The 27,977-nt window shown below is 33.7% G+C and overlaps 3 protein-coding genes and 2 pseudogenes across 7 annotated transcripts; 3 read left to right on the plus strand and 2 right to left on the minus strand.

Annotated features, from left to right (window-relative positions):
* The first annotated feature begins 934 nt into the window (after positions 1–934).
* Positions 935–5,079, plus strand: LOC120170789 (neurofilament heavy polypeptide-like). The gene is made up of 6 exons (XM_039178658.1): positions 935–1,170; positions 1,671–1,738; positions 1,844–2,783; positions 2,923–4,452; positions 4,559–4,613; positions 4,839–5,079. The coding sequence occupies exons 1-6, from the start codon at positions 1,041–1,043 to the stop codon at positions 4,972–4,974; spliced, it is 2,859 nt and encodes a 952-aa protein (XP_039034589.1). The 5' UTR covers positions 935–1,040; the 3' UTR covers positions 4,975–5,079.
* Positions 5,080–5,989: 910 nt separating this feature from the next.
* LOC120173698 lies at positions 5,990–6,688 on the minus strand (annotated as a pseudogene).
* A 1,205-nt stretch (positions 6,689–7,893) lies between these two features.
* LOC120170797 (ultraviolet-B receptor UVR8-like) lies at positions 7,894–12,346 on the plus strand. 5 transcript variants are annotated; one of them, XM_039178686.1, is made up of 7 exons: positions 7,894–7,912; positions 9,273–9,312; positions 9,437–9,717; positions 9,817–10,166; positions 10,251–10,652; positions 10,909–11,293; positions 11,881–12,346. In XM_039178686.1, exons 3-7 carry the CDS (start codon positions 9,493–9,495, stop codon positions 12,121–12,123), a joined length of 1,605 nt encoding a protein of 534 aa, XP_039034617.1. In that variant the 5' UTR covers positions 7,894–7,912; positions 9,273–9,312; positions 9,437–9,492; the 3' UTR covers positions 12,124–12,346. The 5 variants fall into 5 exon arrangements, with proteins under 5 accessions (XP_039034617.1, XP_039034608.1, XP_039034599.1 ...); XM_039178677.1 differs by lacking the exon at positions 7,894–7,912 and adding an exon at positions 8,880–9,131; XM_039178682.1 differs by lacking the exon at positions 7,894–7,912 and adding an exon at positions 9,134–9,152.
* Positions 12,347–17,989: 5,643 nt separating this feature from the next.
* On the plus strand, positions 17,990–19,679 carry LOC120170858 (probable pectate lyase 5). The gene is made up of 4 exons (XM_039178707.1): positions 17,990–18,138; positions 18,221–18,970; positions 19,058–19,196; positions 19,268–19,679. Exons 1-4 carry the CDS (start codon positions 18,035–18,037, stop codon positions 19,487–19,489), a joined length of 1,215 nt encoding a protein of 404 aa, XP_039034638.1. The 5' UTR covers positions 17,990–18,034; the 3' UTR covers positions 19,490–19,679.
* A 2,884-nt stretch (positions 19,680–22,563) lies between these two features.
* LOC120170846 lies at positions 22,564–27,249 on the minus strand (annotated as a pseudogene).
* Between the last annotated feature and the right edge of the window lie 728 nt (positions 27,250–27,977).

A 27,977-nucleotide genomic window follows, 5' to 3' on the forward strand; every position in this document is an offset into this window, starting at 1 on the left:
ATTTTTATTGATAATCTATTTTCTCTCCTAAAATTGTATAAGTTTATTTCCTTCAAAACTTTTAAAAATTTATTAACTAATATAAAATAATGAACTATACACTTTTATTATATATATATATATATATATATATATATATATATATATATATATATATATATATATATATATATATATATATATACAATATTTTACCTACCAAATCACAAGATATGGTACTTTTGGCTATCTCTAGTTAAATAATCCACTCCGGATGGAGGTGTATCAATATTTTCTCTCTAAACGTATCCTAATACTTAAACATCAAGTAAAAAGATATTTCATATTAGGTATGATTATTACATATTTAAATCTGATGAAATTTATGTTTTAAATATTACAACAACAACAATTATTACATATTTAAATACGATAAAATTTATGTCCTAAATGTTATATTAACACCGACTGTTATATATTTAAATATTTTGAATCGTTATCTTTATAAATACTATAATAATAAAAATAACATCAATTGAATTAATACCCGGTCTTCATTTTAAATATTTTAAAATTATGTATGAGCACGAATCAAATTACCTCCGTGGTAAAGAAATTGTTATTATTTGGGAATCCGAGTTCGAACACTATAGATGTCAAGGGTGTGAGCGTTCAATATTGAGAGATTGAGAGTTATTTTTGAAAAAATATTATTTTGTACTTACTCCGTATTAATAAAAAAATTTGTGAAGTTAAAAACTTTTATAAATAATTGAAATTAGGAGAAGCCCAGCTGATAACCATGATCCAATTCCCAATTTAAATGGGTTAAATGTAAGAAGTCCAAATCGAAACATAAAAGAAGGGGCCCAATTGCTAAAAACTTGTAAGGGAAAATTTCAGTTTAAAGGGACAAGACAGGCTTCAAATTTGTTCTTGCCTTATAATGCCGCCGTAATAGCGAAAAGGCTTCCCACGTTGCAACACTATCGAAAACCTCCGGTTCCACAATCGAAACCCTTTTTCGTGTTCTTAGTCGCCACATTCCTCTGAAAGAGGAGATGAAAAAGCCGAATTCCACCTCCGGTTGCGGTTGTGCCGATGTCTACAACACTGTTTTCATTGACACCAGCCTCGACACCCACCTGGCGGTGATCGTATCCAACTCCGACACCGTTTCTGATCTTAAAAGTATGTCACTCTCTCTTTTTTTTTCCCTTATTGGTATTCTTGGTTACCGTTGTCTTCAGTAAACTTTCTTTCTTTGCATTTTCAGGATAAAAATTTATCTTTCTTCAAAGTACTTAAAAGATCAGTTTTTTTTTCTTTGGTGTAATGTTGTACGAAACCAATTCCACAATGGGCAACGTTGTGCTTTAGATTGTGTTTGCACTTTTAGATAATTTGTTCAATTCCAGTTCAGAGTTTTCATCCATTTGAGACCTCAAAGATGATAACTTGAATAGAAAATCTGAAATTTCCCTTGGAATGGACCTGAAATTGAGTTATGTAAAGACCTAAAGTTTGCTCCAATGGATGAAAGAGTTGTTAACTCCATTGAGAATCCCTTTAAATTGTTTGAACATGAAGTAATGTGGTAATGTTATGGCATGAAGATGCTGATTATTTCTCAAGTTTTGTATTGTAAAGTTCTGCTTAGTTAGTAAGATATTTGTTCTGCTGATTCGCAGAAAAGATAATGTATGAGCATCCGCTGTGTTTTCCCAACATCGCTAATATAAAGATTAATTCGTTAAAGGTAGGTCATCTATCTTGTACTTACCTTTATACCTGTTAGTTGTTGTTATGTATGTTTACAATTGATTTCATTCTTACAATGAAATGATTTGCATAACACAAACAGGTAGAGTGTCAAGGTATTTTTTATCACCTTTCGGATTCTATGTTTGTGAAAAGTGCTTTTGTTGGAGTGAGCGAAAATTGGTTTCTTTTGGTTGATGTTGCTAAAGAGCATAGAGAAAATGACTATCCCGGGATTAAAAATCATTCGGCTTATGTGTTTGATCCTCTAGCTGGTGATATGATCAAAAGATTGTCCAACATCAATGATGCATCATTGCCACAAGATCGGGACAACTATTGTGCAAAACAGAATTCCCCATCTCAACAGTTTGGGTTTAGCAATTCCACCAAAGAAAATTCGGAAGATTTGCATAACGAAGTTGAACATATGGCTGATAGTAATTCTCAGGTTTCTTTCCCTGCTACCAATAAGGGGCCAAGGCTGATTGCACAGTTGAAAGATGTCGGAGAAAACATATGTGAAGATTTACCAGCTTCTGCGGATGCATCTATTTTAAAGGAGAAGCAGAAAACTAAAAAGATAAAAAAGGATAATTTGAAAGAAAATGATGCTATAGTTGTTGAATCTGGGAAAGATGCATTGGATTCAGGTAATGTACTCGAGGAAAATTCGTTTAAAGATGGACCAAGTTCGGTTTTGAATGATGCGAACATGGGTAACCAAATTAGTAATATTGAATCTGTGAAACAAAACCATTTTTCACCAGCCGATGCAAGTGGTGGGAAGAAGATAAGGAAAAGGCAAAAATTGAATCCTAGTCAAGCAGGTAGTGAAGTCTCTTCTGCAAAAGATGTTCATCATGTTCATTTGGACACTTTTCAGGCCGTTGAAGCCAAAGACAAAGATTCAGACAACATAGCTGATCTAGATTCTTTTATTGGAAAACGTTCTATGGGTGGAGTAATATCCGAACCTTGTCCGATTTCTCCAATGGAAATGCAAGAAGTTAGTGAAACAAATAGAGTGCCCCACTCCGAGGGTAAGTTTCCGATTATATGAAGTATTTTTAAAGTTTTTCCCCCTTCCATTTTAACTGTACTCTTCTCATTCTCACTTCCATGATTAGTAGAATTGAGGCAAAATTTAACTTTTGTTAATATCGGTAACGACTTGATCAGGTGACAATGAAATGGATGATACTAATGATGGCAACTTGGAAAGTAAAAATGAAGCACCCCAACCGGTTATTGCATCAGTAATAAAGACGAGAAATTATCAGAATTCCAGTCATGTGGATGGCCATCCTACATCTGTATCTCGAGAGGGAATTAATTTCCGGAAAGCATTTGGGGCATCAGGAGATGAAAATCAGAGTGATACCTTGGAAGAGAAAATCGTGGAACCCAAGAAGTCTTCCAAGAAAGTAAAGAAGTCCAAGAAGAGTAAGGGTCCCGTTGGAGGAACCGAAGCAGTAGATGTAGTACGTAATAGAGGTCCTGCAAGTGAAATATCTCCTGCCGAGGAGAGTCCTACTACTGTGAATAGTGAGCATTTGAGTGATAATGTTGAGCAAGCCGGCAAAAGTGACGGAAAAGAGGAATCAAAAATGAAAAAATCAGACTGTTCTCCTCTGGTTAATGATGTTAAAGCTGATAAATCGAGGAAGAAAAATAAGAAGAAAAGTTCTCCTGTGTTGACCCCTCCAGAGTTGCAAGCAAAAGATGATGTCGATCAGCGGGAACCAACGTTCCTGGTTCATAATGTGACTGAGGTGAGCACATCATCTAAATCCACAAGGAAGACTGTGAATGCAGATTCAAGCTTAGATGTGCAATTGAATGGAAGCGATTTTGGCTCTAACCGAAATAAAGTTGAACCACAACATGATGGAAGGCCTATTCAAGATGATGCCAGTGTAGATCACTCTAAAAGCATTCTTGTAGATAATGTTTATAACAGCAAAGAAGTTCCCGGTGGAAGCAAAATAGCCAAAAGCCAGCAGAAACATGGAACTGTTGATTCTGGTGAGGTAATCATTGATAAGGTCACACATAAAGCGGGAGTTGAAACTGCGGTGAAAGGAAAAAGGAAGAAGAACCCTAAACCCGAGTTACCATCTTTGGAGATGTTAAATGGGAATCAACACAAGGAAGCAAAAACACAAGCTACCAAAGCTAGCTCCAGCCAATCTCAAATATCATTGTCGAAGGTTGAACCAAGTAGCTCCAATGTTAAACCAAGTAAGCAACTCTTGGCCATTTCCGAAAGTGCAGCAGAAGAACCTCCGCAATCTAAGAAATCTGGAAAAATCGACGCCACTCCTAAAACTGCTCAAAAGTCCATTGAGGTCAATTCGTCAAGAGTGCATACAGGTTTAAAGAAAAACAACCACCGTGCTGTGTCAAGCTCTGCCTTTGAAAAACCTAAATGGACCATTAATCTAAAAAAGGGAGGTAATGAGCCACAGTCTCAATTGGATGTTGCAAAAGCTACTGGAACTAATAGCAGGATTGATGCAACCAGCTTAGCAAATAAGAAGAGCTTACTGGCTACTGTGGGTACCATATTTAGGCACGATGATAATGAGAGTTCTGATGATGAAGATGGGGTAGGCAACTCGGATTCCAGCACCAGAGCTCCATCCAATAGTTCATCATCATCCGACTACTCAAGCAATAGTATAGCGAAGGGTAGTGCATCACAAAATGGTAAAATCATATTCTTTATTAGTTCAGCATCATTTTTATTTGTCTTGAATTGTGATCCGGTTTGCAGGGTGATAATTTCTTCTCTTTACATTGAATTTTCATTTAGGATCTTATGACTCGGAAGGCGAAGAATCTGGTGGAAGAAAGAAACAAAAACCGGGGTAAGTTTGATTAAACATTGATGAACAATCTATTTTAAGATATGGCTGTTGCGTGTTGATGAACTTTGGATACATATTCGTACACGACACTCGCATGCACCTACGTGCATGCGATAAAACTGACAATCCTCCAAGCTACAGGCATAGGTTCTATCTCAAACATCTCCATTTATACAATAGAATGTTCTCTGAATATCATATCATTGCTTCATCTTCTTGGAGCAGATCTTCCAGCCCAAAGAGCATATCCTTGCATGCAATTCTTCGGAATTCAAGCAGTTACAAGAAGGCTAAACTAACAGCCTCCCAAGACATTGATAGCCAACCTGAAGAATTTGTTCCAGATAGTCTGGCACCATAGTTAACATGTTTTTTGTTTTTCCAAATGTTATTTTTGGTCGTTCATCCATTATGGGCTGCCGTTTTTGTAATGACATGTGAGGGAACTGTTGCAACCCCTATGTTTTTATCGGTTTTGCAGTATTTGCGGAGGATTTTGATAACCTTGAAGTCAATGTAATCTGCTCCCAGTTTTCATTGCAATATATGCTTGATTGTTGGTGAATTTAGTTTCTTTACAACCCATTTTTCATAGAACTTAACAATGACTCGATCTTCTTCTTTTTTGTATTTAAAAATATAATAATAATTCTGTATAAAATTTTGATTGATTTGATATTCATGTCAGATGATTTTTCTGACATATGATGTTAATTGAGAGTAATTTGCCTAAGTTCTTTAAATTCTCGCATATGTTTAATAGTTAATAAATATTTCATTGAAATAATTATTTAAGGAAAGAACATAAAATTAATATATTTATAATTAAAATAATTATTTAAGGAAAGAACGTACAACACCATTGTCCCCCCACTTCAGCTGCTTTCATGGTGCAGTTTAAACTAATATAACCCACTTGTTATTTAATTAAAATAATTTTAATAATTCGCTGAAAACCAGAATATGTTTACGTTTCCTAAAAGAAATCATATAAAATAGTTTTATTCTATAATAATGAAATGAAAAGAAGTGAGCAATGATGGAAAATAATTCTAGGGTTTTCTTTTTGTCTGCCAAAGACGTAACCGCTCCTCCATTGTAGAGACGTTAAGGTATTTGCTTTATTAGATGGATTACTTCGCGTTAATTTTACTTAACAAATTACTTGAATTTGCCTTCTAAAACCAATACTCGTCGATAATAGCCGATTGGCCCTTACCTTTACAAAAAAAATAATAACAATAATTTAAAAATGATAAGAAATAACAAATTTATTAAATGATCTTAATAGTATATTAAGTCTTGATATTAGACAATTATATTTATAACGTATATTATATTATAATTAGTCAACGAATGACAATGGATTATTAAGATCATGAGTGTTGGAATGTTTTCTTCTTACGAAATGTAACTTCAGTTTCCAATCCGAATCCGAACCCGAACAAGTTCTGATCTCCGAAACAAACGAAGCAACGGCTTCACACTGTACAAATCATTGGCCGAGTATTTGTCGGCCCGCCTCAACAACGCTACGTGTAAAACGCAGACTCCGTCGGGCTTCGGCGTCCTTTCAATCTCCCCTACGAACTTCCGCGGGTAAAGCGCGTGGTCTAAGACGTTGGAGAACTCGAAGTCGAACGTCTCGTTGTCGAAAGGTTGGTGATGGAAGTCGCCTTTCAAGACGAGCGACGGGGAAGGCACGAGGTCAATGCCGACCGAGTCGGAGACGCCGACCGACGCGTCTCAGAGCCTCGACTCGACCTCTTGGCCTACTCTTGCGCCGATGCAGAGAGACTTGGTGGAGTTGGAAAGGAGGTTTTGCAGCTTCAGTTCGTGGAAGAATCCGGAGAAGACATCGATTTTTCGGTCCCAGTCACGGGTCATCCATATTTTCCTCTGTTTAGGGTTGAGGGTTTTGTTGAGTTGGCGTTGGATGTAAGCGTCGTAGGAAGTGTAGCCGGGTCGGATTATGAGTTCTAACTCGGAGGAAGAGGAAAGGTGGTTGGCGGCGGGGCTGATGAGAAAAGAAGAGGAAGAGGAGGAGGAACAAAAGCGAGACTAAGGTGATAATGTATTTTTGATATAAAACTTTATTTATTTTTAAATAATATTCAGAAAGAGGACATTGGTTGCGGTCGATATCATAAGTCATAACCTGTTTTATTGATTTAAGTTGGTTAAAAAATCTTGGTGGTAATGGATGATGAACCTGAACCCATCGCTCCTTCATCATTTAGTATGCCAAAATAGCAACAATGAGCAAATTGCAAATTCATAATATATAACGAAACAGTTCAACCAATTATGTTTAGCCACGTAGTTGCGCATATTCTTCCACAGCTAGGGTTATTTTATGTGATAATGTATTAGAAGATGCTGGAATCAAATGTTTAATATACCAAAACAATCCACTCATAAAACGAAGTCTCAATAGATGATTAATTTCTATCACAAATGGCATTGCACTTGTATGTTGTTATGATCAAAGTTTAGTCTCATTGATTAAACGAAATATCATTATTCTAAGAGATTTCAGGTTCGAGTATCAGAGACTATAAAAGTGTTTGAGATTTTATTATGAAATAGTAAATATTATTTAGAACAAATTATATCTTATGATCATTCTAGATTAATAAAAAAATACAAATATTGTATTAAAAATAACAATAAATTCATATAGCAAAATTAAAAAGTCAAATTATATAAAAACTAAATATATTATATTAAAAAATGAAAAATTTAGATATTAAGTCATATATTAAACCTTTATAAGAAAAGATAATTTTCTTATATAAAGAGAAAAAATATTTGATAAGTTGTCACAAGTATTGGTATGTTATTTGCTAAGCAGATTAGTCTAGAACGAAACATTTATCTAAAATGTAATTTGATAAATATATATATTTTTATTGGGATGAATAAAATCGAAATATTTAGTGTGTGTTTTTAAAACTATAATTACAATTATAAATAATATAATTAGAATTAGAATAATTCTAATGTATTAACAAATAGATTGATAATCCGATTAGAAGTTATGACGATATATGTTTGTTTTTGCTTAGTTTTTAATTTAATTTAATTAGTATTAGAAAACAATTAAAAATCTAATTTGATTTAATTTGTATTATTTTAAGTTGAAAAAATAAATAAAAAAGTGTTAAGTCTGTCTTCATGTCATTTGGTTTGCAATTTGCACTGGCCTCTCCTCTCCTCTCCCAGAACAGAAAAAGAAAGTACATCTTCTTCTTCCCCCTTAAAACTTTCTCTGAAAGCTTTCTCACAAGTGAAAGAGAGTAAGAAACGAGTTTGCTTTTGCTTACAGGTCAAAATTTCTAAGTTTCTCTCTTCCAATTCCATGCTATTCTGTTTTATTAATGGCGATCATAAGGTCCACCGATTTCGATCGGCGACGATCGGATCGCCGGTTATCCATTTCGGGAATCGTGTGGGGATTCAGCGATCTCCCGGTGAAACTGGTCCATGTGCATTTAGGTTTTGCTAGTGTGTTAAAAAAGGAAGGTGGAAAAAAGGGTCCCTATGTATTATTATTCACCCACCTCTTATCAACTTATCAAGCTTTATTCTTTTTGAGAGAGAAAAAGAAATAATAATATTGTTTATAATTTAGCCCCTCAGATTTCGTTGAACCAGTGGTTGTGATAAGTCTGTTACCATAGTTTAGATGAAGAGAAAATCTCACCTCTTCCTTATGAATTCAACGTAAAAAAACAATTATCTACCTTTTTCTTTCTTTCGAAATCGCCATCTGAATCCGTTTTTCAAGCCCTTTTCGACAAAATAGAGCAGAGGCTTTTGATTAGATGTTAAACAACTTCCTTGTTCTTCCAAATCTGACCTGACTTTCCGCTACCTTTTGGGGTTTTATTATCTTCAATTATTGTTAGTTAAGAATGGGTTTTTGAGGAATCATGGGTTTTTATGTGTAATTTTCATCTCTTTATTCTTCTGCCTTGATTTCTAATGACATTGTTAAACATGTAATTCTGCTCTGTTCTTTGGATTCTCCTTTTTCTTCTCTGTTACGTGATCCAGTGTACTTCGCCTTTTTTGATTATGTGATGGTTTCTTAAAAAATAAGTTTTTTCTCTCTTTCTTTAACATCCTCTGTCTTTTGAACGGCGGATGTTGATTTTGCTTGCTTGATTTTTGATCAGGTCAATGATCAATCTGACCTTTTTTTTAATAGAGTTTACGTGAACAGGAGTGTCTTCCCTTCTTGGGGAATTCTTTGTTTTTCTGGGTTTTCCTTTATGCGATGAATATGCTTTTCATGGAGGAATAGTATTCGTCTTTTCAAAATTCTCTTCTTTCGGTGCTTCCTCCTTAGATTTCGTTGTTTAAAACTTATATATCTTTTCATCATCTCCACAAGCTTTTTCGCCACTGTTTTTCTTTCTAGTTTTTGGTGTCCCTGTGCTTGGCCATTTCGGCTCGCCCGTGTAGATTTTGATCATCCAAACTAGTCTATTTTGAGATAAAGTTTCTCAAGAGGTTTAAAAAAGATAACCTTTGGTTTGTGATTTGTGTAATGATCACATAGTTTGTTGTGTAAAATTGTTTTTTTCCCCTTTTGTGATTCAAGGAGTTTATATGAGAACTTTTTTTCTTCTCTTTTGGTTTTTCTATTTGTAGGTTTGAGACTTGAAGTTTGCTGATCAATCCATTATTTAAGGTAGATATTTTTGGCACTTGTAGATTGAACTAATAAGTCAAACATAGGTTTAGTATTTAGGAGGTAATTTGGATCATTGGAGGGTTTCTTAGTGATTATTGTACCCATGTTTCCTAATTGTCAGCAATTTAGATAATCTTATTTGCCAATTTTGGGCACTTCAAAAGTTGGGCAGTGCCCATGGATGCCTCAACGAGTGGAACCACTACTGTACAATACCATAACATACCTGATCAACCAATTACTACTATTGTTGCTGCTCCTGTATCTGCATTTCTGCGACAAGTACGCCATTGCTTTGGGGACTCCACTCCTGGAGATTTCCCCTTGGCTGCCAATCCTTCCATTGTTCTTCATGTCCTCACCACTTGTAACTTGGATCCTCAAGATCTTGCCAAACTAGAGGCGAGTGGATTTTTTCTTTAGCGTTTTGAACATGAAGCTCCTTTCAAATGTTGGAATTGATAATGCTGGCTGATTTGATTTTGTAAACATGACTTCCAGGCAACATGCTCCTTCTTTAGGCAGCCTGCAAACTTTGCCCCCGATTATGAATTGTCCATATCCGAGCTTGCTGCTCTTGATATGTGCCAAAGAAGAGCTATATTTAAGCCAATGACTGATGAAGAACGTCAAACTTTAAAGCAGAGATGTGGGGGATCATGGAAATTGGTCTTGAGGTTTCTGCTTGCTGGGGAAGCATGTTGCAGGAGGGAGAAATCGCAGGCAATTGCAGGGCCTGGTCATAGCATTGCTATGACATCAACAGGAGAAGTGTACTCTTTTGGCTCTAATAGCTCAGGACAACTGGGACATGGCAATACTGAAGAAGATTGGAGGCCTCGGCAAATAAGGTTGCCAAATACTTTGTATCTCTGCATATGGCTGATGGTTTAAAAGTATATGCAAAGGGTTAATGGAACTCCATTATTTTGTAGATCTTTGCAAGGCATTCGAATTATCCAAGCAGCTGCTGGGGCTGGCAGAACAATGCTGATTAGTGATGCTGGGAGAGTCTATGCCTTTGGAAAGGATTCCTTTGACGAAGCAGAATACGGGGTTCAAGGAACTAAACTAGTTACAACTCCCCAGCCTGTTGACTCTTTGAAAGACATATTTGTTGTCCAAGCTGCAATTGGGAACTTTTTCACAGCTGTATTATCCAGAGAGGGCAGAGTTTACACATTCTCTTGGGGAAAGGATAGCAAACTTGGTCACAAAACTGAGCCAAATGATGTGGAGCCCCAGCCTCTATTGGGAGCACTTGAGAACATACCTGTGGTGCAAATTGCAGCTGGATACTGCTACCTTCTTTGCCTAGCTTGTCAACCAAGTGGCATGTTAGTTCATCTGAACTCCTTTTCAAACAGCTCTCTAAATTTATTTTTAGAAGGGCATCCAAACTGTGGTTTTGATGACTTGTCATCATAAATCTTTGAGATGCTGAATGACACTTCTGGATTCTTATATTATTAAAGTATTGGACTTTTCTAGAATCACAAAGTCCATCTATGTTGTTACATATGTAGTCATATATCTTTGTTTATTTGAATGTTTAATAATTTTTTGGTGTGCCCTTCTTTTTGGAATGATTAGGTCCGTATACTCTGTCGGCTGTGGTTTGGGTGGAAAGCTTGGACATGGCTCAAGAACTGATGAAAAGTACCCTAGACTAATTGAACAATTTCAACTTTTGAATCTTCAGCCAATGGTGGTTGCTGCTGGTGCTTGGCATGCTGCTGTTGTGGGTCTTGATGGAAGGGTTTGCACATGGGGATGGGGACGTTATGGGTGTTTAGGTCATGGAAATGAAGAGTGTGAATCAGTTCCCAAGGTTGTAGAGGCACTAAGCAATGTCAAAGCAGTTCATGTTGCAACAGGGGACTACACAACCTTTGTGGTGTCGGATGATGGTGATGTATACTCTTTTGGTTGTGGTGAATCTGCTAGCCTAGGACATAATACTGCTGTGGAAGGACAGGTTTGAATTTCCCTTCCCCTTAAACTTTCTGTAGTGATTTGCAGGATGCTTAACCTCAGTTTAAGCGTCAAACCTGATTAATATTTTTTACTTTTTCATCAGTTCTTAATAAAATTATGCATTGGACGGCTCCTGAAATAATTTTTTAAAGGAAAAGCAATGTCATCCATTTAAATTAGTTTCGAGGTTACAACACATTTGCAACATTGTTTCGTGTATTATGCTTCATGTGCCTTTGTATGAGGGCATTATTAGGTTCGCTTCATTAAGAATCATTCTGTATTCTTTTTGTTACGCCATTGATCACTATCTATTACATTTTTAACTACGTAAATGAACACTCCTTTTTTAGCTTTGCTTTTGAGAGTTCACCTACAAGAAAGTTTTAGATTTGAAAAAGTTTGATGCGGTAGAACCACAACACAACATCTCATATGAACTCATCAGTCATGCTGTTTTCATTGAAGAACGGACAATGTTGTACTTGAACATGAGAACTTAAGGGGCGTATGAATTCTTTGAGCTGCCAAAGGAAAACATTTCATCCATTTAATTGACATATTTTTTGTTTATTGTTTATATGGCAGGGAAACAGTCATGCCAATGTGTTGAGCCCGGAGCTGGTAACGTCATTAAAGCAAGTGAACGAGCGGGTGGTACAGATCAGCCTTACAAACTCAATATTCTGGAATGCTCATACATTTGCACTCACCGAGTCCGGGAAGCTTTATGCATTTGGCGCCGGGGACAAAGGTCAGCTAGGTATAGAATTAGTTAACAATCAGACAGAAAGGGGAAACCCTGAGCGAGTTGATATTGATCTCAATTAGGAATTCATCGATGGTCTCTCCATCCATGTCATACGCACCATTTCATCCATTAGATTATCAACAATTACACGACATCTGGTGTTCTAAATATCCCTGTTTATTTTGTAAATAGAAACAAGCAAAAAAGGAATTTGTGAAGATTCAAGTTTAGGTGTAGTAAAGGGCCTAAGAAAATGGCTAAAATGGTAAGAAAAATGGTTAGCACACTGAAACATCCATGTTAAGGTTCATCGATTACTTATGTTAAAATTGCATTTTTAAATGTTTATTTATTTATTTTAGATATAAAAGGAAAACAAGCAGGATGAGAATGCACGAAAAATCAGTCAGCCCTTAAGAAAACAAAACCAAGCCTTGTGGAAAGGACGTTGCATTTCCTATTGGGCTTGGTTTTGTTTTCTTAAGGGCGGACTGCTTTTTCGTGCATTCTCATCCCTCCTGCTTGTTTTCCTTTTAAATGCAACGTCCTTTCCCCAATTCAACAAGTGTGGTCTCTAAATGTTTGTTTATAAGTTAAATAAACGAATTTATGTTCATTTCATAAACTAGCTAATTAGTTCATTTATGTTCATAAACAAAATAGTTTATAATAACATTTATTGTCTCGTTTATAAGTTTGTTTATCTAGTTTTCTTTCCTTTTACATTTTAAAAATATTAGTGAAGGTAAAGATTAAATTTAATATAAAATGAGTTTTATAGTTTAAAATGTGAAGCTTAAAGAATTTAAAGACTAATGGTGTGATTTCATTTTTTACCAGGGTCTTTGACAAACTCAAACTATTTAATTTTTTTAGTTAACGTTTCTAAATATATAAATGAACATGTTTGTAGACATAAAACGAATCGAATATAATTGTTTTCAAAAATAAATAAACACTAATATGATATTAAAAATTTAAATGAACATAAACCAAATATAAATACTTTTAAAAATAAACAAACAAACATATTCATCCGTTCAAACCCTATTTTTATACATCCTGACGGCTTTTCTCCGTCTTGTTTAAGCACTCCATTGACAGGAGCATAATGTGCTGGGTTCTTCATTTGGTTGTCCCCAAACATAGATAAACATCAAATTGGGCAATTTGCTAGCACCATCTATATATTTAGTTTCAACAAACTACTCGTCACATGAGCCAATCATTAGGAGTGAGTTGATCTCTTCCTCTCTAACTTATTTATTATTGGAGAATGTTAGGACTAAAATATAATATATCATCCAAGTTGATGGTTATGAATTAACATTTCACTTTCTATAAAGTAAGGATGGTGTTGGTTTCATCATCCAGTTTTGATTCTGCAATCATTAAACTCATTGCGCAATTTATAATACCGTGGTGAGGGCTAAATTGCATGAATATGATCTTTAACTTGTACATGTGCATATATATAAATGTGAAATGGGAATTGGATAACGGTTATTTTATTAGCAAACAGGAGTTGTCATTTTCATGACTAATTTGTAATGGCAAGGGCACATGGCATGTTGTTCAACCCATGTGATGTTTTCCACCCATTTTATTAAATTTTATACATACCCTACACAAAACATATACTATAAAGACTAGACACGTTTGATTTTATTATTATATCAGGAAATTTTGGTAATGATGATTAATAAATCCAATGGATTTTAATTATTGGATGTAAATCATGCATGATTTTTGGTTAAGGCTACATCTATAATTAGAATATTGGATAATCTTTTTAACAATAAATGGTACATTTTGTTTTTTCATATAGGAAAGCTATTATAAAGTAGGGTTATGAGCATAACGAAAATGCACAAAGCTAGTGGGATAATGCTATCATCATTTGTTTTCATGACCACTCTCTATTGCACATTGTAACTCATGAATCTGTCTATGTTGTCTATCAAAAAACACGACATATGGCTGAGAACAGATAGCCACGTGTCTTGAACAGACATGTCGAAGGGGAACAGTTGACATATATCTATTTTAAAATTATTTATTTATTTTATTGATAGTGATCGTTCTAAAAAATTATCCGTACATATTTTATTTTAAAATTTGAGAAAATATTTTTAAATGTATCACTTAAGTGAGATATTTAAGTGGTGACGCAAACAAATTACTACCTTTTAGGGGCAAATGCATCAAGTCTCCTAGGCCAAATGCATCCTCGTTGTAGTGGATATTATTGGTAAATAATGGTAGGTTTATGACATGAACGATTCGATTTTGCCTTTTTCTTAAAGTTAGAGAAGTCATAGGTGCATGGCATCCACCGCTGAGTATTAAAGTGAAGAGTTTTTGAGGTCGAAAATGTCAATTTTTATCACATGGGAGAACGTGCCTTTCCCCTTGACAAATGGCGATCATTTCACCGGTTTCACGGTAGGTACGGACTTACGCACGTGCCCACTTCAATCTCCCAAACTACAACTTTCTATTCAATCTCAAATTAAATTAAATTAAAATCCACCTTAATCCAACATATTTGAATTTTAAATTTTAAATTTACAAAAAAATTAAGTATTAATATTTGATTCAATTTTTTATTCACTTAATATTTTCTTTTCTAATAGCATAAAATGATTTTAAAGTAATATATATTTCAAATTTTTTTAACTATTGATACCGTACTCATATCCGCAAAATCAAATGTTTAAACTTAATACTTCTAGAGAGAACAACACTCCCTCCAACAATTGAGATTATTCAACGAGTTCTTATTCAAATAATATTTTTGTTAGCCGCAATTGCTATTTTCATATTTTGAAATGTGTATTCGATCTCGGTATTTTTTTTCTTAAAAAACTTGTATTAATTTATTAAAAATCAATAATTATTTTTATTAAATCAATAATCATTTTGGATATAAAATTGAAAGTATCAATTGTCGAACGTAACCACGTTGTACTTTTGATTATATAAACATGTTGTCAAGGTACGCCAGTTTTAATATAAGATTAAATAAATGTGTTATTAAAAATGTTAATATTTTTTTAACATTTTAAGTAAGGCGTTATTTAAAATATTATTTTTTTTACTAAAAATATTAATATTATGCATTACCTAAAATATTTTTTTCTATACCTAAAATTATGTAGCAAAATTAATATTTTTGATAAAAAAATAATATTTTTGATAAAAAATAATATTTTAGATAACGATTTATCATAAATATTAAAAAAAATATTTTACAACTCATTTTCTTAGACATATATTAAAACTACCCTAGAAGAGAACTATCCATGGTGTCATCATCACAGAGTTTATCTCTTAACCAACCGCCAACTTTAGAATGCTAACCTGGCATTTCGGGAATTTGACAATAAATAAAATATTTAACGAGTTAAATTTAATAAAATTATAATGTGTTAAATATTAAAAGAAACAAATATAGTAATTAAAAAAGAGTTAATTGGACATATGTCTTCAAACTATGGCCTTCATTTCAAATCGATCCTTTTTAAATATTCTAATTTCATCCCTAAATTATGACTCTTATTCTAAATTAGTCCTTAAAATCTTGAACATTCCAATTTAATCCCCAAACTATGACTCTCATTCTAAATTAGTCTACAAACTTTTGAATCTTCCAATTCCATCCAAATAAGTAATTAGTTTCAACCATAGTTTAACCCAAATTTTTTTTCAAACATATAATAATATAATCTGACATGATGGTTTTATTAACAAGAGATGTGAGTAGTAAATACGTATAATTTGTGATGAAATTGAAATATTTAAAAAGTTTAAGGACTAATTTAAAATGAATATTATAATTTGGGTATGAAACTTAAACATTTAAAAAAAATTTGGATCAATTTAGAACGAGGGTTATAATTGAAGTATGTGTGACATAAGTAACTCTTGAATAAATATATAAAAACTATCAACAATCAGTTGGTCTAGTGAGATGAAATACTAAATTCCTTAAGATCAGGAGTTTGAATCATAATATTTACTAATGTAAAAAACTAAATTGAGAAGTTACTCCCAAATGAACTTTTACAAAATCTGATATATAATAATCGATCGATAAATTAAACATGATTAAATCAAAACCAAATATATAGAAACGAAAAGACCAATAATGGGAAGCCTTTTATTTTATTGGAAAATATATGATGAAGGAGGCACATGGTGCAGCATGTGGTTGAGCAGTTACCGTCAATCACTACATCTGCATTGGGATTAAAATCAGACCCACAGTTCTAATAATGACTATATGTACACGAATTTCAGTATTTCAAACTATTAATGGATTAATTTAAATTTTTATTAAAAATAAATTATTTTATTTGTAATATTAATCTTAAATATTAAAAATCATTTAAAAATAACTATTCATCTATTTTATCAGTGATGTTCTATATAAATGCAAGATATTTATGTATATTGTAAGTTGGCAAACAAGGTTGGGGGAATTTAGAAGGGGAGTGGGGGTAAAAACAGATAAATGAAAGCTCTATCATTAGTTAAGAAGCTAAAAGTCTGCCGAATGAATTTATGGATGTTTGTCCTTTTAGGTACTAAAATTTAAGAATGGGAGAGTTAGCAATTCATGTGTATATATATATATATATATATATATATATATATATATATAGAGAGAGAGAGAGAGAGAGAGAGGCTTTTCAATGAATAATTAGGCTAATTAATGTGATCGTTTTAATATATATGGGGACATATACATAATTAAATATTGGTAGAGGTTGAAATTTTAGATTATTTAAAAAAAAATATAAAGAGTTATTAGGTATTTAAACTTGAAATTCAGCATAAACCAAACGACCTTAGTGATTAAGGGATTGTTATTATCCGTGAGATCCCAAGTTCAAGCATGTATGTAGGACTATGAGTGATCATTGTCAAATAGTTAAAAGTCTTTGCACATATATTATTTTGTATTCACCCTAAATTAAAAAAAAAACTCAAAAGATAATTTTTAATTTTTTTAATTTGTCTAATATTTAAACTTACAATGACTTAAATTGTAATTGGACCAAAATTTGAGAACACTAATTTATCATTTTTTAATTCGACCCCTACTTGATTAAATATTTAATAAATTTTTATATTTTTTAAATTTAAATATTTATTTTTATATCAACAAAATTACTATTAAACTAAAATTATATCTAATATATAAATTTTAACGTGTACCGGGACTCCTTGGCCGGAAGGGAGCTTCGTCCCTTGTCAGAATTCAAAAAATCAAAAGTTGGGTAAAATTATGTAATAAAGATGATGGGATGGAGAAAGAAGAGAACTTTGTCCTCGAGTTTACAAGGAAACCAACAAAGAATAGACGATCCACAATAATAGTGGATCCACAGAGTGTCGGTGTGTTTATTTAAATTAATAATATCTTCATTTATTTCTAATTTTTTTAAATCCTAACCAGCAAAACATCCTTAACGTTATTCTAACATAACGTTGTAAGATGGCTAACATGGATTAATGAAATTAAAATTATAATAATTTTAAAAATAATTCACATATAATTTATGTAGTATGAATATCGAATCAAAAAATTTGATCAGATAATGCTTTGAAAAAAATGATTTTTCTCATATCAAGTATTAGACGACATTTTCTTATTTACGATGAATGTACAGTGCTCTATGGAAGACGTTAAGAAAATTTAATGACTTTTAAAGATGTCTAAAAGGCAAGACAGTCTCTTGAAAAGAAATTTTTTTACCGACATACATAAAGGTTAGAGAAAAATCGTGTCTTCCAAAAATCATCGGATCCTCTAAATGTTTTTTTATATAATTTAGCATTTATAGTATATAAAAAGATAATTATTCTTAACATCCAAAAGTAATGAATATTTCTATCCCCTTTATAAAACCCCTCGTCGGATCTCAGTTCCTCAGAATTTGTACATTCACAGACTTTATTAAGCAATAAAAAACAAAGGGATTAATGGCAATCTTCTTGTTTCTACTGTTTTTCCCTCTCATGGCTCCCACCTCTGTTTTCTCCTTACCAGTTCAAGACCCCGAACAAGTTGTCCAGCAAGTCAATGAGTACGTTCTGATTTCCTCTGCTTTAATTTCTTTCGTCAATGGCGACACGAAAAAACTAATACATATTCATCCATTTTTGCAGGAGCATAAGAAATGCTACCGTGGCGAGGAGGAGCTTGGGGTTTCTCTCTTGCGGAACCGGCAATCCCATCGACGATTGCTGGCGGTGCGACCCTCATTGGGAAAAGAATCGACAGAGGCTAGCCGATTGCGCCATCGGGTTCGGCAAGCATGCCATTGGTGGGAGGGATGGGAAAATATACGTCGTCACCGACCCCCGTGACGATGATCCTGTTAACCCTAAACCCGGGACACTTAGATATGCCGTTATCCAAGATGAACCGTTATGGATCATTTTCTCCGGTGACATGACAATCAAATTGAAGGAAGAGTTGCTTATGAACTCATTCAAGACCATCGACGGCAGAGGCGCCAACGTCCACATTGCCGGCGGACCATGCATTACCGTTCAGTACGTGACGAACATCATCATCCACGGGATCAACATTCATGATTGCAAGAGAGGAGGGAATGCTTACGTCAGGGACTCTCCCGAACATTACGGTTGGAGGACGATATCCGACGGTGACGGGGTATCGATATTCGGAGGCAGCCATGTATGGGTCGATCATTGCTCATTGTCGAACTGCAACGACGGGCTGATCGACGCCATTCATGGTTCCACCGCCATCACCATTTCAAATAATTACATGACACATCATGACAAGGTGATGTTATTAGGACATAGTGACACTTATAAACAAGACAAGAACATGCAAGTCACAATCGCCTTCAACCACTTTGGAGAAGGACTTGTACAAAGAATGCCCAGGTAAAAAATAAAATAAAATTTACCCACAGTCAAACATTACCCTTAATATAGTAACCTTTTTTTTACCATTTTACATTGTACATGCAGATGTAGGCATGGTTATTTTCACGTGGTGAACAATGATTATACACATTGGATAATGTATGCAATTGGTGGCAGTGCTGAGCCTACAATCAACAGCCAAGGCAATAGATTTCTTGCACCAAACACTGAAGACAACAAAGAGGTCTAAACAATTAAACTTTGTTTTTTCAAGTTTAAAAGGATAAACTTTAAATTAAAATATACGAAATTCAGGTCACAAAACACGAGGATGCGCCTCAAAGTCAATGGAAGCAATGGAATTGGAGATCGGAAGGGGATCTAATGTTAAACGGAGCATTCTTCACTGCATCCGGAACCGGAGCGTCATCGAGTTACGCCAGGGCATCGAGCTTGGGTGCGAGACCGTCGTCTTTAGTGAGCTCGCTAACTGCCGGAGCGGGTGCACTCGTTTGCAAGAGGGGTTCCCGTTGCTAGTGACGTTATATAGATACAGTAAAGCAATGGTGTATACTAGTACAAGTGTACGAGTAATAATCTTGAATGGATTATATCAGCCTGTTGCTGTAAAAGCACCCAAGTAGCTAACGGAAACAAGAGCTGAGAAATGTGTTTGATAAATTGTATGTTTTTAGTTAAAATCAATGAAAGTAATCATTGTCGAGCATTTTTAAGTGTTGTTTATTGCGACTGCCTGTGGGTTTCCCTCGACAAAGGGAGCAAGCTTTGGGGGCTTGAAGAATATGAATGAAAGTTCAGCTTCCACCGACACCAATTGACGAGCAACCGATATAGGTGTGTACTGTTAAAGCACGTGTCATGTGGTCCGACAATTCCTGTCGCCATAAATGACACCTCTATCCACCATCCCATCCATAAATTAAAATCGAAAGATCATTATGTGATTTTTTTTATATAATTGTTGATTATTAATTTATATAAGGACATTTAGAATTGAATATTACAAAATTTTACAATAAAGAAAGCAAAGCGGATCGATTTAGCTGTTGAGATTCGGTATAATCTCATGAAAACTTTTATTTTATATAATTTAAGATGATTACAAGATAGTAATTATTCATAATTTTTTTATTATTAATAATATATACAGGGTTAGACTTGGTTATTTTTTGACCCGGGACGAAATAAAAGAAATAAATTCCTAATTTTAAAAAATAAAAAATATATAGTATAAAATTGATATTAATTTTTTTATTAAAATAAATAAATAGTAATTAATTATCATCTCAAAAATGTCAAAAAACTATTAAAGCACACGAAATTTTATAGAAAATATTGTCTTCGAGCATTTTTTGATACAAAATCGTAGTGTCAACATCAATATTTTTCAATATTTTTTTTCATTACATACTCATTCAATCTTTCTTGTGACATTATTAACTTCAAGTAATTTTTCAACAATTTCAGCTTACAAAAGCTTCTCTTAATTTATTATGAGAAAAAAAATAATCTCTAACTTATGATAAAAAAATAATCTTTAACTTAGAAAAATATTTTCATTTCAGAAAAAAACCCAACTGCATTAACATCCGACAAATTATTATGAGAAAAAATAATCTTAAAATTATTATAACATTCTCTTAATTTATTATCATCCAGTGACTTCAACCTTATAAAATCAATTAAAAATACAAAACAAGTTTCAAAAATCTTTAACTAACGTTTTTGTTTTTAAATTTAAAAAAGTAAAATTAAAAAATGGTTAATGAAAATTGAAAAAAAAATGAACAGTTATAATAAATTTCTAAACAATTTATAATTAAATCGAATTCTGCAAAGAAATGAACAGTTATAATAAATTTTCAAAATGAAATGAACAGTTATTCGTACAATAACTAACATTTTTTTATTTTAAATTAAAAAAGGAAAAATTTAAAAATGGTTAATAAAAATTGAAAAATAATTAACGTCTATTGGATTTTCCAAAAAATTATAATAATTAACGTTTATTACATTTAATTCAAGAAAAATTTTAATAAATTTATGGGGCCTTACTTAACCGGTGAAACCATTCTTTATGCATTAAAAAATAAAACTTTTATGAGTCCAGGGCTGGAGCCTCTTCTACCCCGACCCAAACCAACCCTGAATATATATATATATACTCTACAAATATAACTACTCGAATTAAAAAGAATAACATTTACTCCTATAGCTAAAAGCTTAAAAACGGAACAGGGTTGAATGTTCCTTTTCGGTCTTTTTTCTAACATTGTAGTAACTTTCTGTGTCAACTGTTTTACCCATTTCATCCACTACTATTCCCTATCTTCAACGAAACCAAATAAACTTTTTTTTTCTTTAAAAGAAAAGGACTTACATTAAATGCAAATCTGGAAGAAATACTTGGACGGGATCTGAGGGCATCCATTGTTGTAAGGAAAACTATTTCATAAATATATATATATATATATATATATATATATATATATATATATTCGTAAATTATTTAGAATCTCAATCAACAAAAACCAGCTATTCCATTATTTTTCTTCTATGTTATCAACTATTTAACATTAACCGTTAAGTAACCATCTATTCTATAATTACATGGAAAAAAACGAAGACTATTCTTTAAAAAATAAAGACATGAAAAAAAAAAAATAGATAATCCTCATTAGCCAGGATTATGAATAACATGATGAGATTTGATTGTCAAACATATTATATTATCATTAAAGGTTCAATTGATTAATTCATAATTGTGAATCTTAAAACGTATTTCTGATCAAGTTAAAGACAATTACAAAGGTCACACTAAAAGGGAGAGAAGAAAAAAAAGGAGAATCATTTCCTTAGTGAAGAAATCTCAAACATATGAAATAATATCAAATTGACACTAATCACTTTAGTCACGTTGGTTACCACCGTCGATGCTGTTGCACCATCTCCGGACGCTGCTGCTGTTGATGTAGTTGCCCCTGCTGGCAGTGATCTGGATGCTAGAAGTTTTGCTGCTGCTCCTAGTGATGCAACCACCATCGGTGTCTCTGCCGTGAAGGTGGAAGCCATAGCTGGCTGACTTGGCTCCGCTTCATGAGAGTGTAGTAAACCTCATGACGCAGACCTATTAATCATAAGTTGTACGTTTACTCAAATTTCTTAGTATGACAAATTTGAGATTTGCACAAGGCAGCTGCTTGTACTTGTACATTAACTAACAATAGAATATAAATAGTATATATACATAGATGTACAAGATGACTATAAGTAATTTTCCTTTTAGTCCATTAGCTGTATGATAATGTGAAATATTATGTTTATTAGTTATTTATTTTTATTTTTTTTGTAACAAAAACTATGAAATCGAATCTTCAAAACTTTGATCAATATTGGCCGACACAAATTTAACAGAAAATGTTGTAAAATCTCTATCACCTGAGTAAGCTAAAACATTATAAATGGAATTCAGCTCTTCAGAAGATTTCCCACCAACTATTCGGTATTCCATCTGATGCATCAGTGTTGGCAGGGCCTGATGGAAACAAGTGTTTAACTGCATTCCTAGGCTACTGTGAGGACCCCTTTTAACTCTGGATCGAAGAATGAATGAAACAACTTCCCTTTTGAACTACTGCAATTGAAGACCGGTTACCATGTTTTATACCATCTCTTGCAATGAATGCATATGAGCACCGATCAAAGCCGGAATTAGGGAATTAACTTGATGTGCAAGATTAAAGTTGAAATAGCAAGTCATGCACCCAAGCACTATCAGAGAATGCTTTTTCCAATAATCAGCTGGAGAATGGACATTTTCCTTAATACATGCCCTTAAAAACAGGATTTGTACGGCAAATACTGGCTCCATATTCCTCGTATTCAGCTTTTGTATGACATGCCTGCACATCGGGGAGGTTAGAAGACTTTCAGCCATTCTAGTGTTGAAAATTTAAGATTGATGAATAACATAACACTAGAAGTAAAGCAAATGGGCAATTGACAAATCAACCAAGCAAGACCAGTGACAAACCATAAATGCCAAACTCAAGCCATTCGGCAGCTGGTAAAGAGAAAAGAGACTAAGACGAGCTTATGGGTGGAGATTCATACCGCAAAAAAATCAGGTGTTGATGCAAGTACAGAACCTCCAAACCATACCGCAAATCTTTGGATAGGATGACTGACTACATTAACTTCAACGGGTTGTGACTGGAAGGTGAAGACCCAAACAGGATTAGAAATTAGCTTTCGAAAATCACAGTAGGATAAAAATACAAGCAAAAATATCCTTACTTTTATTTCCCCACCAACTCGAGTATCAGACGCAAGAACTCGGCATCTACAATCTTTTTCAGATCTCGCTGCAACCTTCTGTGGAAGTCTTTGAACATGGTTGATCCACCAGATAATACTATGTTCTGAAAATTGTTTCAATAGTGAAAAGAGAGCATTGAAGTATTTATAAGGATACATGACGAAAACAAGTGAAAATTCATTCTCTTGTCAATTCAGTCATCAGGCTTATGTATTTAACTTCAAGCTTTCCTTGCTTCTTGTTAAGTACCAACAATGTAACCAACTGTAGGCACAAGCCATTATCAGCATATTGCAACTACGCTAAGCACTTTTTTTTTGGTTAAAAAGGGTAGGAATAACTCGACTATGACTTTGAATATATAGATTAGTATCAGACATTGTATGAGAAAACAAAATCTAATCAGCTCATAAATAAAAAAACACTGATTCAAGAGTTTAAAGGGAAAATAATCACACATCAAGAACATCATCCCACTTAAGTTAATTTAAAAAGAGACTGTTTTATCAGGAGGCAAAGTGCATGACTGCTAGGTGAATCCTTAATCAGTACATCTCAACCTTCAAATATGATACTTTCATATTGTTTCATTTAGATTTATCTTGGATAAAAGAACAAAAAAATTTGCAAACTGCTTCTCCTTTTTTAGTGAGAATATCATACTTTACCTTATACAAAGCTCTTCGGGTGTCAATTGGTGCTGACGGAATGCACTTATCTATTACAACTGGTAAGGGAGTAGTAAAATCACCGCTATAGATCTCAGGACTGAAGAAAACCTGTCAAACCAATCAATACATAAACATCATTAACAAGATTCAAGAAGAAATTTATAAGCAGCAAAGTTAATCAAAATTTTATTTCTCAAAAGCAGTGTATTATCAAATACATAGTTGCAACATCAAAGTAGCAAATGCCAAAACCATGCACTTAAGATATATAACCGGCACAGAGAAATGAAGAAAATATTTAGACAAGGAAATATTTTGTTCTAGTTGGTCTACACCAACTCATTGTCAGCAAGATCACAGCTAGGACATACTTATATTCTCATAAACGAAGGAAGATTTTTAGTTTAAGCAGATCAGAGAAAAGAGTTGGAGGAATCTGCTTTTCGACAAATAACAAGAAATGATTGAAGCAAGGCAACCAAAGTCTCAAGAGAAAACATAGCTTAAAGCCTTAAACATTGAAAACAAGGAAAACGATGATCAAACATCTCACAATTAAATCCTAATGAACAAGAAAATCATTGCTTGTGTGCTACTGCTGTACGATTGATATATTTATATGTATGCACGTGAGTATTGTGTAATATATTTATATTAATAGAAGGAGAAATCTTCATAAAGCAGCCAAGAGTCTAACCACTTGATAGAGTTAGCTAATTGGTGCTTAAATTGGTCCACAAGAAAATGTTAATGTAGCAGCGTTATCCTAGACTAACCCCAACTCCAAATATACTTATTAAACGGGGAGAAAAACCAAAAGTTCCAGTAATCTTAGACGAAAGGAATGAGTTTGAAAGAAAAAAAGAGGACAAACCTCAGGGCCTAAAAATCTTTCATAACCAATGTCACAGGAGTACGGTGCCCCAGTCTTCGGTCTAATACTTCTCCAATGTTTGATATACTTTCCCGGCTCTTTGTCATGCTTGTTGAACTCCTAAATAGTCATTATCAAATTACCATTGGAAAGTCAGAACATGAGAACTTCATTACAGTATCTCATGCCAGGAAATGATCATGAGGTGATGACTCATGCCAAAAAGTTCTAAAAAATCACAATCCAGTGAAATAAAATATGACCTTGCCTATATCACAACATGTATAGCAGTACATTTCCTTCACTTTTCGAGCTGCTTCAAATGAGTCCTCCGGTGGAATTTTCTCTCCTCTTTCCTGCAAAAAATGGTGTCAAAAGAAAAGAATTCAAGAAGAATGCATAAAGATTATTTTACTATATCCATAACCACGAATCAAAGTTACACATGTACAAGATAACAACTACAAGAAGAGAAATGTTTGAAGTCTAGCACCTTTGAGCTTTTGATGAAAGCCATCTCAGGCAAGGTAATAAGAACAAGAGAGGTAAAAAAAAAAGACGCATTAATTTGACCAGCTACCTGAGAACAGCTCTTGTTGTCAACTTATATCTAGCATTTCTTCAATGACAATACAATTTAAAACATCACTCAGCTTCCTCTAAAAAGAAGATACCACACAATCCAAATGGCAATTGGAAGAATGCATGATAGTGATATTGTCACAACTGGGACTGTGTATGTGAAAGTATAGTACTTAAAACAGAAGTACATAAGCTTATTAATACAACCATATATAAGGCTGAATGACACTAAGACGAGTAGATAAGTTTCTCTTCAGGACATATAAATAACTATAAATACTAGAAATCTTGAATAAATAGTAAATGAATAACAAAGCACTTTAAAAGAAAAAGCTTTCTAATATCAAGAAGCAGAAATTACTTTTATGTTAATGGGTAAGGAGTCGAGGAAAAACAAGTACCCGCATAAGCTGTTGTATGAAGAGTGTAACATCTTTTCCAGCTATTGGAATTGACATAATGCTGCTCCCAATAACATAACCATCAGCAACAGGTACAATATGCGTAGCCCCATCTCCAACATCCACCACCACTCCTGTCATCTCACACTAAGAAAATTGTATGTCAATCTAAATGGAAGCAAACACTATATATGGATAATTAGCAAGACAATAAATGCACATAATGTAGGGTATACAGCTAAGTACAATATAGACTGTTTCTTTAAACTCAACACTATGAAGTATCCAAAATACCCCATGGCTTATACTCATATGATTAGTAATAGATATATGCACTGATTTCTCAATTACTAAATGGCTTTAAATCAATTAGTTTACTGAATAGCTGACCATTCTAAACCCAACGTTGATACACAGATACAGAATTAAAAGTTTTAGTTTAATACAATAAATAATAAAGATCAGGGATAGTCAAGGATCCAAACTGATTCAAATAACATGCTCGTAATTCGTAAATAACTAACCAAAACATAGAACAAAAGAAACACAAACAATTCAGGAAATCAGTCACCAACTTTAGAGGTAGTGTACCCAGCTGCTAAAGCAAGCACAGAATTCACAGCAATATAAAGGCCTGGAACATTAAACGTCTCAAACATAATTTCGCCTGTATATTCTCGATTCTCAGGAGCAGTAAGAGGACTCGCGGTCAACAAAAAGTAATGATCCTCGGGATCACACCTTAAATAATTGAATATACATTGCTGCCAATACCGTTCCATAGCATCCCAGTTATAAACTTGACCTTGCTTAATAGGATAGATGAGGTTATAAGTGTTACTCGATCTTGATTTCATCAGCGCTTCATCTCCGATAAAGAAATCAAGATCTGCCAGTACCCCAGCTGAATAACTTGACCAATTAGACTTGGAAGAAGTTCTGGATTGATTGAGAAAAGACTCGTTAACTGCTACTGCCGTTGGTTGAATAAAAGACGGCTCTACATTGCCCGCGAATCCCATTTTAGTATATCTGCCAAAAAGGACCAATTCAAGAAAACAAATGAAATACCAACAGGGGAATTTGTATTTCATCAAACAGATTGTGAGCAATGAATATACAGCTACTATAACTCAAAAAAGGGGAAAAATAAACCTACCCAGTTCCATTGTCAATGACGACAGCGGGGCGAGAAGTTGGGTCCATCGAGAATCAAAACGGGTGCTTGAGATCTGTTGGTTTTATGGTGGATCTGCGAGCGAGATCCGAGAGAGAATTGGGGGCAAGAGATCATGGTCATGAAGCGCGCTTGAAGAAGCGCAAATAAGGAAAAACAAGCTCCCCCCCCCCCCCAATGGCACTGTTGAGTGGATACCAACAACAATAAACTTCGATCCCAACCAAAAAAAGATAAGCGAAGTTTCAACGAGATGCTTCTTCACACAATAGTTGTTCGTTAGCGATATTCCAAACTATGGGGAATCAAGTAAAACTAGCCATTAAAAAATCCAATCTTTATCATCAAAACTCCGAATTCCCTCTTCTTTTTCCTTTCTCGTTCTGGTTCTCCTGATTGGTACTTCTCTTAGCAATAAAACAATAGAGTAAATTACGAATTTCACCACTCAACCTTATTTTCACTCCAACTTTATTCATCAAAATTTAAATTTTCAATTTAATCACTAAACATTTAATTTATTATCGTTTTAATCACTCGATCTTTATTCTATAGGGTAAAGTACACAAAGGGTTCTTTGATTATAGGTTATTGTTTTATTGAATACCTTGATTGTTAAAAGTTATAAAATGATCCCTACACTATACATAGATGCTTTGTTGAGTTCCTCGAGTATTAAATGTTACAAAATGATCACTTGACTATTCATTATGTTCTAAACCCGTCATTTTTCACTAAAAATATTGACGACAATTTGAGCTAGACGTTAACATGCTAACTTAGATATGATAAAATCGGATCTCATGATCTCAAATGACTATCATATCTTATTTTGTATGTTATCGTTCAACTCATATGATAGTTAGTTTTTTAACTGAAAAATACGAGCTTAGAACATAATGAATAGTCAGGTAACCATTTCGTAACTTTTAATAGTCGAGAGACTCAACAAAGCAACTCCCTATAGTCGAGGTATCATTT

The sequence above is a fragment of the Hibiscus syriacus genome, unplaced genomic scaffold (assembly GCF_006381635.1).
Source record: "Hibiscus syriacus cultivar Baekdansim isolate YM2019G1 unplaced genomic scaffold, ASM638163v2 tig00003041_pilon, whole genome shotgun sequence".
NCBI classification, from domain to species: Eukaryota; Viridiplantae; Streptophyta; class Magnoliopsida; order Malvales; family Malvaceae; genus Hibiscus; species Hibiscus syriacus.